The sequence below is a fragment of the Sceloporus occidentalis genome, unplaced genomic scaffold (assembly GCF_023333645.1).
Source record: "Sceloporus occidentalis isolate IW3139 unplaced genomic scaffold, rSceOcc1.0.p SCAF_23, whole genome shotgun sequence".
Taxonomy (NCBI): domain Eukaryota; kingdom Metazoa; phylum Chordata; class Lepidosauria; order Squamata; family Phrynosomatidae; genus Sceloporus; species Sceloporus occidentalis.
In genome coordinates, this window is record NW_028317003.1 from 13,135,555 (window position 1) to 13,148,067 (window position 12,513).

At 39.4% G+C, this 12,513-nt stretch overlaps 1 protein-coding gene across 1 annotated transcript in view; it reads left to right on the plus strand.

Annotated features, from left to right (window-relative positions):
- The window catches only part of LOC149300827 (oxysterol-binding protein-related protein 3-like), a 37,902-nt gene that overhangs the window by 22,904 nt on the left and 2,485 nt on the right, over positions 1-12,513 (plus strand). The window contains exons 16-19 of the mRNA XM_089484830.1: positions 3,311-3,389; positions 10,298-10,442; positions 11,355-11,499; positions 12,201-12,327. Of these exons, the coding sequence (XP_089340956.1) occupies positions 3,311-3,389; positions 10,298-10,442; positions 11,355-11,499; positions 12,201-12,327 (496 nt within the window). The remainder of the gene's footprint in view (positions 1-3,310; positions 3,390-10,297; positions 10,443-11,354; positions 11,500-12,200; positions 12,328-12,513) is intronic.

Genomic DNA, 12,513 nt, shown 5'->3' on the forward strand with positions numbered 1-12,513 from the left:
ATCAAATATTATACTAGCAATTATTACTTACTGATTTGTGTGGTGTTAAACCAAATATAAAAATATAACAAAGGTTCGTCTACATTCAAAGGTATTTATTATAAGGTAACGACACAGCAAACACATTTATCTCATATACACGCATAGCCAAACCCCACAGGACAACAACCCCCTTTTATCTCTCTCTATACATATAACAATTCCCTTCAACACAATTTGATCTCACCCACTGTTAAGCCTCCAGATCCCATAATAGCTCACTGCTGGGAGCTGACTCTCACCACATCCACCATGGAGGAAAAGGAAAAAGAACTGAAGCAGTTCATGTGTGGCATTATATTATATACCCTTCATTTGACATCACATCCTGTTTCATCACTTCCTTTAGTGAACTGTGGGAGGGAAGGATTCTAAGAACGCCCACCTTAATGTTTATGGGAACAAAACACGTTACTACAATTTGTAAAGCACCATCTACAAATGTACAAATAGACACTTTTAGTATTGTAACTTTATACAATATATAATTTATATTCACTTCAACTTAACAGGGACCATTACACTGTTGGTAAATTTATATCTGCTATATTACTTGTGAATATCTTCTTCCAGTGAACCTTTTGTCATATGCCTTTGTTTGTGTCTGTGTTTGTTTCTTCTACTTTTACAGGCTAACTAGCTACTTTTCTGCCTTTAATTATTAATCCATGAACCTAAGAGAATTAATAATCAATTTTCTGCTCTTTTGAGAACAAAGGTTAACCCTTTCTATGCCAGAAAGCACTATGTAGAATACAAACACTTAAACAGTTGAAAACTGCTTCCCATGTTCCCTACTTCACCCATTGGAATAATGTATTCCAAAGCATATGCTTTTAGTGTCACCAAGTCCAATGGCTCTATATCCTATGCTGAAGTGTTTGGGGGAGACAAATCAATTATTCGCAAATGACTTGACAGCTTCTTGAGACATTTATGTAGATTTGCAGAGGAATATGCAACACGTAATACAGTCAAAAGCTGCAAGCTAAAAGAATAGGGATCACTGAGAGCAAAGAAAAAATATATAAAAAATTGGGGTGCCATAAAAGCGAGAACTGACATGTAAAATGCAAACGATAAAAAAAGTCTCCGCACCCTTACTTACATTATATGGACAAGCATATTGGGACACACCTCTTAATTATTGCGTTCAGGTGTTTCAATCAGACCCATTGCCACAGCCATGCAGGTCTGCGTGTACATACATCTGTGAAAAAAATGGGTCGTTCAGAAGAGCTTAGTGAATTCAAGCGCGGTACTGTGATAGGATGCCATCTTTGCAATAGGATATTTCATGGTCTATTCTAAGTGGTATTACTGGAAGATGGAAGCCACGAAGCGGAAGACTATGTAAAGTCATAGAGTGCTGAGGCACATGGTCCGTTCCAGCCTTCCACTGGCATTAATATCAGCACAAAAATTGTGTGACGGGAGCTCCATGGAATCGGTTTCCATGGCCAAGCAGCTGCATGTAAGCCTCACATCACCAAGCACAATGCCAAGCGTCGGACCGGTATAAAGCACACCCCCACTGGACTCTGGAGCAGTGGAAACGCGTTCTGTGGAGTGACAAATCACGCTTCTCTGTTCAAGTATGACTGTGCCCCAGTGCACAAAGCAAGGTCTATAAAGACATGAATGGATGAGTTTTTTGTGGAAGAACTTCACTGGCCCCCACAGAGCCCTGACCTCAACCCCATTGAACGCCTTTGGGTTGATCTGAAAAGGGAGATTGCGAGCCAGGCCTTCTCATCCAACATCAGTGCCTGACCTCACAAATGCTGTCCTGGATGAATGAGCAAAAATTCCATCAGAAACATCCCAAAATCTTGTGAAAAGCCTTCTCAGAAGAGTGGAAGCTGTTATCGCATCAAAGAGGGGACCAACTACATATTAATGTCTATGTATTTATAATGCAATGTCATTAAAGTCCCTGTTGGTATAATGGTACCAATAATTTTGTCCATATAGTGTATGTATGTGTTTATATGTATGTGTTTATAATGCATACTAATATATATATATATATATATATATATATATATATATGTGTATGTATGTATGTATGTATATATATGTGTATGTATGTATATATATTAGTGTGTGTCTTTCCCTTTGTAAATTCTGTTCCAAAATAGTCCACTTGATCGCCCCCTAGTGGAGAAATGCAGCTGCTGTTTCACTGTTGGTCAGGAACTTACTGACAGTATTAGATTATTAGTAGTAGTAGTGGTAGTATATATTATTGCACAAGTGCCAGTCATACAACAATAACAAAGACTGACAATAACATGAATAAACATAAAACACACTAGTACAGAAGAAGAAGAAGAGGGCTATGTCCTTGTGACTGAACAGTCTTATTAGGATGCTGAGTGGGGAGCGACTGCTTGGGTCAGAATTATTTGGTTGTAGGGAGAATCACATGCAGAAATCTCAATTTCACATGTATGAAGATCTCAAAGTTGGTGGGAAAAGATGATTTCTGTTTAGAGTGTGGTTGAAGAAGCAGTAAGATAAAGGAAAGGGAAGGGGGATTAATAAAATGATGAGACAACCATGATTGAAACTTAGTGCTAACAGGAACAAATAAGTAAATTAAACTTAAATACGTAGGGATGCCAAGGGAAGATGGAGTTTCCTTCCAGCTGAACACCAATGAGTCCACCTGTCCACTTGAGATAAGTTCACGTTGGGTGACTTAACGGCATTGTTGTATCAAGCATTAGCCTTCACGTAGGATATTTGGATATACCATAAGTGACCCGAATAGTTTATTATATCTAGTCAGTACCTGGCCTTCAACAGTTTCAAACAAGCTGGACAGCTGGATACCAATTAATCAGAGATTTCAATTATGAGATGAAATCAGGAGTGGGTCAGGTGTAGAGTTGATGTACCAAGCAAAAGACAGAGGGTTACAATGGTTCACAAGAAGGTGACATTTGCAATGTGGATATAGTCTGGAATAGGTGCCATAGGGTTAATGCAGATTCCTTAATATTGGAATAAAGTAAAATGTGGTGTATCTACTTGATAAGTTCACGTTGAATGAGTTTTGTGCTGTCTTGTTGTAATACTTTCTGGAACATAGTATTTAATACGGTTAAAGTCATCTCTTCTTGTCCAGCTACCACAATTTCAAATGTGTCCAGTATAAGTTTAATAGAATAATTTGTTAAATGTGATGCATTTACATAATGTGCTTACATTTCTCATCTTATATACATGACAAACATATGAAACATTTATTTTGTTTTTGTTTCAGATATCCGGTGGAAAAATAAATTTTGGGGCAAATCTATGGAAATTGTACCAATTGGTACAACACATTTAATCCTACCTGGGTAAGTTGTTTTTATTCTATCTATCTATCTATCTATCTATCTATCTATCTATTGTGAGCTGGGATCATGTAACCACACAGTCTTAAGGTTTGAAATACCACATAAGGCTGAATTATTTTTAGAATTGTAGTCCTTTTTATTAAAAGGTCTGTAAACAAACCTAAATAAAACAAACAAAAAGAAAAGCCTTGCTCTCTGAGCACTTACTGACAAACAAAAACTAACTATCGTTGGACGGCTTACCCGCTACCAACAAAAAAACATTTAGCACAGACCTTTTTCGTTTAGGAACCGTTCAGCAGATTTGTTTAGGAGAAAATGCAGTCTCACTCACTGCTTGTATGTTTCTCACCTGACTAACTTACAGGGCTCCTTTTTGTAGCAGCCCCCTGCTGCTCATTGGTAACAGGTGAGTAAATCTCTGAACCAGAGCTCCTGGACTGGCTGCATCACCTGCTGCAAGTAAACTGTGGAGTGGAGCACTGGCCCTCCCTTCTCTCCAAATGCTCCACCCCAGGGACCCAAACATAACTACAACATTACCATTACTTTGCTGGTAACAAAACATTCTCCCTGGGGTTATCGAATACATTGCACTGCAGTATTTGGTGGGAAATGTACATGTTATCCACCACAATGCCCTGTTCCCTGTCACACATCCTCCCCCCCAGCTCAAACCTTGTGGGGTGAGCGACCACGGTCATAAGTGAATGTTTACGTGAAAGACCATCAGCATTACCCTGTTTAGAGCCTGCCCTGTGCTCTAACGAGAAATGATAGGGTTGTAAACTAAGGAACCAACGTGTAACTCTGCTATTTTTCTCCTTGTTTTGACTCATCCAAGTTAGCGGTGCGTGATCGGTCACTAGCTTAAACCTTCTGCCCAACAAATAGTATTTCAGAGTTTCAACAGCCTTTTTTCATAGCTAAACATTCCTTCTCCACTATGGAATAATTCTTTTCTCTGGGTTGAAGTTTCCTACTCAGGTACAAGATTGGGTGCTCTTCATCTTGAGTTATCTGGGAAAGCACTGCTCCCAATCCTACATCAGATGCATCGGTTTGTAGGATGAATTCCTTTGAGAAATTCGGTGTGACCAGTACAGGTTGAATGCAAATAGCTTCCTTGAGACTTTGAAATGCTTGTTCAGCTTCAGGGGACCACTTCACCATGACAGGGGCTTTAGCTTTTGTGAGATCAGTTAAGGGACCAGCTATAGTTGCAAAGTTCGAAATAAATCTCCTGTAATAGCCAATAAGACCAAGGAATGTTCTGACCTGTTTCTTAGTCAATGGCCGTGGCCAATTCCGTATGGCTTCAATTTTAGCAAGTTGTGGCTTGACTAACCCTCTCCCAATGGAATACCCTAGATACTTAGCCTCCTCTAGGCCAATAGTACACTTACTAGGGTTTGCCGTCAGGCCAGCATTTCGTATGGAATTAAGGACGGCCTGCACTTTTGGTAAGTGAGACTCCCAATCTTCACTGTGTATAACCACATCATCCAAGTAAGCCGCTGCGTAAAGGGTATGTGGTTTTAGGATTCGGTCCATCATTCTTTGAAATGTTGCTGGAGCCCCATGTAAACCAAAAGGTAACACTTTATATTGAAAAAGTCCATCTGGAGTAGAAAAAGCAGTAATTTCCTTTGCCCGCTCTGTGAGGGGCACTTGCCAATAGCCTTTGGTTAGATCCAGAGTGGTGAGATACCGGGCTTTCCCAAGTCTTTCCACAAGTTCGTCAACCCTCGGCATGGGATATGCATCAAACTTGGATATTGTGTTAAGTTTCCGGTAATCATTGCAAAATCTGATTGTACCATCAGGCTTTGGTACAAGCACAATTGGGCTACACCAGTCACTTTGGGATTCTTCGATTACCCCAAGGTCCAACATTTTCTTCACCTCTGCTCTGATTGCTTCTCTACGAGCTTCTGGTATTCTATACGGCTTAAGATGGATCCTCTTCCCAGGTTCAGTAACAATATCATGCTTTATTACAGCAGTTCTCCCTGGAACTGTGGAGAAAACATCTTTATTTAATCTAATAAAGTCTTTTACCTCCCTCTTCTGATGTATAGTCAGGGTTTCAGATATAATGACGGCAGGGTCATTATCCTTTGGAGGGAGGTTTGATGCTTCTATGGTCACAAGCACTTCTCTTTCTTTCCATGGCTTAAGTAGATTCACGTGGTAAATTTGTACCTCCTTTCGTCTTCCAGGCTGTCTTACTTTATAATTCACTACTCCCACTTTCTCAATGACTTCATAAGGTCCATGCCACGTTGCTAGGAATTTGTTCTCTACAGTAGGAACCAAAACTAGCACTCTATCTCCTGGTTTAAACGTGCGGACTCTGGCATTTTTATTGTAGCTAGTCTGCTGACGTTGTTGAGCATTCTTCATGTGTTCTCTAACAATGGGCATAATGGCTGTCATCCGTTCCTGCATCTGCTTTACATGCTCTATGATGCTCTTGTGTGGTGTAGACTCATGTTCCCAAGTCTCTTTGGCTATATCTAGCAATCCCCTAGGGTGTCTACCATACAAGAGTTCAAAAGGAGAAAACCCAGTAGAGGCTTGAGGGACTTCTCTAATAGCAAACATTAAATAAGGCAAAAGGCAGTCCCAGTTTTTCCCATCTTTATCAATGGCTTTTTTAAGCATAGACTTTAGGGTTTTATTGAATCTTTCCACCAAACCATCCGTTTGTGGGTGATATACCGAGGTTTTCAATTGCTTTATACGAAGGAGATTACATAATTCTTTTGTAACTCGGGACATGAATGGAGTTCCCTGGTCTGTCAGTATTTCCTTGGGAATCCCAACCCGGCTGAACATGGACATTAGTTCCTTAGCAATAGCTTTTGCTGAAGTTGTACGCATAGGTATTGCTTCAGGGTAACGCGTAGCATAGTCTACTATTACCAATATGTACTGGTGTCCTCTGGCAGATTTTACAAGAGGGCCCACAAAGTCCATAGCAATGCGTTCAAATGGAACCTCTATAATAGGTAAGGGCACTAATGGACTACGGTACGCTGTAAAAGGGGCAGTTAACTGGCAATCAGGACAGGAGGAACAATAATTTGTAATTGACGCCATTACACCTGGCCAATAAAACCTCCTGAGGATTCTCTCTTTTGTTTTTTCAACCCCTAGGTGCCCTCCGAGAATATGGCTGTGTGCAAGATTTAATACTGTGTGTCGGTATGCCTGGGGTACCAATAGTTGTTTAACCGCCTCTAATTTCTCAACTCTATACAGTAAATCATTGTCTACCTCAAAATATGGATAAGTCAGGGTTTTTCCAGGATTAACAGGGGTCCCATTCCTCATAGTGATCTGGTTTCTTGCCCCAGATAAAGTGGGGTCCTCCCACTGTGCAGCTCTGAAGTTACCCAGGTTACCTTCTAGGTCAGTCAATTCTACATCAGGCTCCGTGATATTAGAAGGACCTGCCTCACTCTGCTCAGTGTTACTCCCCACTAGGGTTTCAATAGGGGTTGAAGGCTTGTTCCTAGCAGCAGCTTCTCTGTCCAAGTCATCTCCCAATAAATCTGAAAAGGGAAAAAGTCACTAACAGCGCCCTCTACTGGTACTGAGTTAACCGTTTCAGCAGTTGTCCATAAAGTAAAAAAATAAGGAAAATCCCTGCCAACTATCATTTCATGGACTAATCCGTTGACTAGACCAACTCTATGATTTACAGTACCACTTTGCATTTCAATAATCACCTCAGCAGTGGGGTACTGATGTATGTCCCCATGTATACAGGCAACCTCTAGATTCTGGGAGTCATCTATTGGAGTGTTTTTTAACAGACTCTGGTCTAGAAGTGTAACCATACTCCCCGAATCTAGTAAAGCATTTACTTCTTTTCCCTCTACCTTTAAAGTACACCAGGGATGGCCCTTCAGACACTCATTTTGTGTGACAGTATATACGGAGCGAGAGAAAAGTGAATAAGCACCCCACTGATCGCCAACATTACATTCCATTGCAACAACATTCTCAGGACAGTCTTTTGCAATATGTCCATATTCTTTGCACTGAAAACACTTAATTGTATAATTAGGCATTATTCTTGAGGATGGTGTGGTCTCTTCCAGCCTCACAAAATTCCTGCCTTTTGCTGTAGTGTCCCTAGGGTTGTAAAACCCCATCTGCTCCTCCCGAGACCCCCTTTTCCCTGGATCAGTCTTACCCAATTTACTGGGACTCTGGATCTTCGGGGTCCTAAGTCTCTCCTGGTTAGGGAGTTGCAAAAATTCTCCAGCTGTCACATACCGTTCCACCAAGGCAACTAGTTCATCAGCAGTTTTAGGATCACTCTGGCTGACCCACCGCCTTAGGGAAACAGGCAATCCTCTCAGGAACCGGTCCATCACAAGCTGTTCCACGATGTGGCTAGATAAGTTAACCTCTGGCTGTAACCATTTCCTGGCCAGATGTATTAAATCAAACATTTGTGACCGTACCGCTTTGTCTTGATTATAAGTCCAGGAGTGAAATCTCTGGGCCCGAACCGCTATTGTGACTCCCAGGCGGGCCAAAATTTCTGCTTTCAGCTTACCGTAGTCACAGGCTTCTGCAGGCTCCAAATCATAATATGCCTTTTGAGGCTCTCCACTCAGGAACGGTGCTAAAAGGCTTGCCCATTCAGATTCAGGCCAATGTTCTCTTTCAGCTGTCCTTTCAAAAGCCATCAGGTAAGCCTCTACATCATCTGTAGCCACCATCTTTTGCAAATAGTTACTCACTCCCAGAGTCTTAGAATTATGTGGCACTTCTGCAGTATACCTGGCCAGCCTCTCAGATAAGCCCTGGATCTCCTGCTGCATGGCACGAGTAACATTTTGTTGCTCCTCTTTCTGTGCAAGCACCAGTTGCTGCAAGACTGTAATATTTTCTTGCTGGACAGTTGTAGCTTGTTGCTGGGCAGTTGTAGCTTGTTGCTGTGTGGCTGCTGCCTGTAGTAAAGCCTTAATAACATCCTCCATGCTTATGTTTTGTGGTATTGTTTCCTTTTCCAGACTATCAATGTGGTGCCTGCATTCTCCACCATATGTGAGCTGGGATCATGTAACCACACAGTCTTAAGGTTTGAAATACCACATAAGGCTGAATTATTTTTAGAATTGTAGTCCTTTTTATTAAAAGGTCTGTAAACAAACATAAATAAAACAAAAAGAAAAGCCTTGCTCTCTGAGCACTTACTGACAAACAAAAACTAACTATCGTTGGACGGCTTACCCGCTACCAACAAAAAAACATTTAGCACAGACCTTTTTCGTTTAGGAACCGTTCAGCAGATTTGTTTAGGAGAAAATGCAGTCTCGCTCACTGCTTGTATGTTTCTCACCTGACTAACTTACAGGGCTCCTTTTTGTAGCAGCCCCCTGCTGCTCATTGGTAACAGGTGAGTAAATCTCTGAACCAGAGCTCCTGGACTGGCTGCATCACCTGCTGCAAGTAAACTGTGGAGTGGAGCACTGGCCCTCCCTTCTCTCCAAATGCTCCACCCCAGGGACCCAAACATAACTACAACATTACCATTACTTTGCTGGTAACAAAACATTCTCCCTGGGGTTATCGAATACATTGCACTGCAGTATTTGGTGGGAAATGTACATGTTATCCACCACAATGCCCTGTTCCCTGTCACACTATCTATCTATCTATCTATCTATCTATCATTTAAGTCAACACTTGTGTAGTAAGAGACTAAATACAATAAGCAAACATGAGACAAAAAATATTACCCTTTAATCTTGTTTATCCCCTTATTTTATTGTTGTTGTATATTGCAAACTTTAATAAAATATATTTATTAATATAATAAAAAAAACACTGCAATAGATGATGAGGGTGTTTGGACAAGTGTTGGTGACTATGATTGGAGGGCAATGCATTCTGTTCATATTGATACGTGTGCCATAATTAAGTCTATGTTAACTAGAGTTGTGCTGTGTTCTTTGTGCAATCTGTCTTTTACGATGATTAGCTTTTTAGAATTAAAGCTCTGTAATTGTGTGGATGAAGGTTCCATGGTATGGTTGCAGCACCAGTTGAGTCATGGGTGGAGAAGATAATTGGATTGTAAGACGTTTAATCTGTTTCAGTTGATGATGGGTTGTGTCTGTCCACGGATCTTGATTTAAAAGATGAAATTATTGGCCTCTGTTGCCTTTAGGGTTTTAATACAGTAATTTAGGAATCAAAATGAATGCACCACAACTATCATAAGGCATGTGTTAAGGTGGCTCTGTATAGATTAAATACACTAGTCCTGTCTACTTTGCTCTTACAAGATAAGATCTGACTGCATGTACGGCCCAGGTATAATGGCTAGATTTTTCAAAATGATATACATTGTTTTAACGTTATTGCAGTTAGAACAGTAATTATCTTTCAAATCATTTCAAAGACACATGATTACAAAAGGCGATTGTGTATGAATGAAATTGTTACTTAAGGAATCTAGCGTGGGAGGTTTTACAGTTTTACTATGGATGCAACAGTCACGAATGATCATCTGTCGCTAATTCGAAACATACTGCTTTTTGTGCATTTGTGTTTTTTTTGTTTTTTTTTTTTTAAAAAAAAGGTAAGATTTGCCATTTTAAGTATAAGGTACAAATCTGACACGTTACATCCGAGAGTTTTATGGTATTTTGGTTTTGTACTAAATCAGGTATTTACAAAGGTAGCCCTTTGAGGATTTTTTTTAACTGTTATTTGAATACCTGTTGCAAGAAAAGCGTTAATTCATTTGAAATGTACTTGAAATGTCAATATATGCAATGAAAATATGCAGAATGAGATGTTTTTTTTTTAGTTTTGTGTGGGGTTTTTTTTGGTGGTTTTTTTTTTTTTTTACAACTGGTTATTTTGTTTCTATTAAGGTTTGATGACCACTATGAATGGAACAAAGTGACCTCTTGCATCCATAACATTTTAAGTGGCCAGAGATGGATTGAACATTATGGCGAGATAATAATCAAGAATACCAATAATAACTACTGTCATTGTAAAGTAACCTTCATGAAGGTACGAAACGCTGAAGAAAAATACTCATGTAGTTCATGATCTGTATTTATAGTATGTAATATTTTCCTAAGGTGGTGTACTGTGTATATGAAACTTTTTAATGCAATATTTCAATGAATCGCAAGCACAAGCAATGCAGTGAAAAGAGAGCATCTGCTTTAGTAGCTTTTGGAAATGTAGGATATTGCAGTTGTTGGAATAGTCTGTAGATTAGTTGTCATGTTGTTTTATATAATTACCAGAAATCCTGATTGGTGAAGAAACACCAATATTCTTTAGGAATCATTACATTGCTCACAACTAAACTTTTGTTAAGCCAGACCACAATATCGTATCAAACTTATTTTATGGTCAATATTTTATCACTATTGCAATAATTGTTGAAGCCTTCCATGTTTGTATTCAAACAAATATCCAATCAGGTAAATATCAATCATTCTATTAAAAAAAACCCCCCCAAAAAACAGTTGTCTTGATGATGGAGGTGATGGCAAGAAAATATTAAGTAGGACACTTTAGAAAAGGTGGGCCCCGGACGGCTATTTCCATGAAAATTAATCTTCAAATGCATTCCAACCACTTTCTGTACTCTGATGACTGTTTCACTGAAGTGGCCATCAATTGTCTGGCAATACCCAATATGATTTTGTGACATTGCATTCTAGCCTTCTATTCATCAGAACTGACATGACAAAGCTGTATAAAACGTTTTTGTGACCAGAATCTTTAACACTTTGGCTGTACCTACTAAATATTTTACCGTTTTATGTCTCCCTGGACCCAAAACATTGCAAATTGTCTTCTAAAACTAGACTGTGTGACACTTATATATAAATGTGTCCCGCCCTACATAGATTACACACACATTGTGTATGTAGAATGTTTTTCCTAACCAGTGAAAATAATTTACAGGCAAAGTATTGGAATCCAAACGTGCATGAAATCGAAGGAACGGTGATGGACAGGAATGGCAAAGTGGTGCATCGGCTATTTGGGAAGTGGCACGAAAGTCTTTTTTATGGCTCACCTTCTTCACCGACGTGCATCTGGAGAGCATGTATGTTCATGAAAATGACTTTGGGCTCATACATTCTTGGGGATATGGGTTTGGCTTAGAAGATTGGCCAAAAATACAAATGTGACATTAATGTGACAAATGCTCAACCTTTTAAAGTCTTTATGTTTGATGCATATCATGTAAAAATGCATTGGGCAAGTCCATAGAACACATTCAAGAAATGGGTTACATTTCAAAACAAAACAAAAGCTTCAGATTTCTGCAGTTTTACCTGTAAAGGCAATACATAACCAGTGCAGATTAAGATATATTTAGGTATTTTTTTTAGATTTCAGAAACCCCTCATACGCCATGGTATGTCATGTTTAGCGGGGTTAAAATTGGACGTTTTCATTATGCTTGGATATCCATATTTTTCTGCATAATAAACGTTACACAAATACAATTCAGAAAAGTTGAGTATATGTAAAGTGTAACTCTAGAGCATGGGTTTGTACTCCAGGCCTCAAGGTCCACAAACAGACCAGGATTTAAGTTAAATAATTTGAACACAAGTGATTTAATTAGTTCAGACTATTTTGACTGAGCTGCCAATGCTTATGCTGGGATATTCAGAATCTGATCTGGTTTGGCCCTCATGGATAGGGTATGACACCCCTGCTCTTGGATTGCAACAGTTGTACTTGGTAAAAAAAATTCTGTTTTTTAACAAGTGCTGTTTATTCCTGCTTATCTATTAGACCCCGTGCCTAAAGACTCTGAGCTGTACTATGGATTCACAAAGTATGCATTGGCATTAAATGAAATGGAACCAAAGATAAGACCACATCTGCCGGGGACTGACACTAGATTTAGACCAGACCAAAGGTCAGTATTTATGTCAATTTCAATTTTTTTCAGGTGGTAAGTTTTAGATGCCTACAGAACACAGCTCACCTGATATAAACAAAAATATCAAATGAAACTGGTTTGTATTTTAATAAGTATACGGACACCCTTCCTAATTATTGAGTTCAGGTGTTTCAGCCACACATTGCCAACAGGCGTATAAAA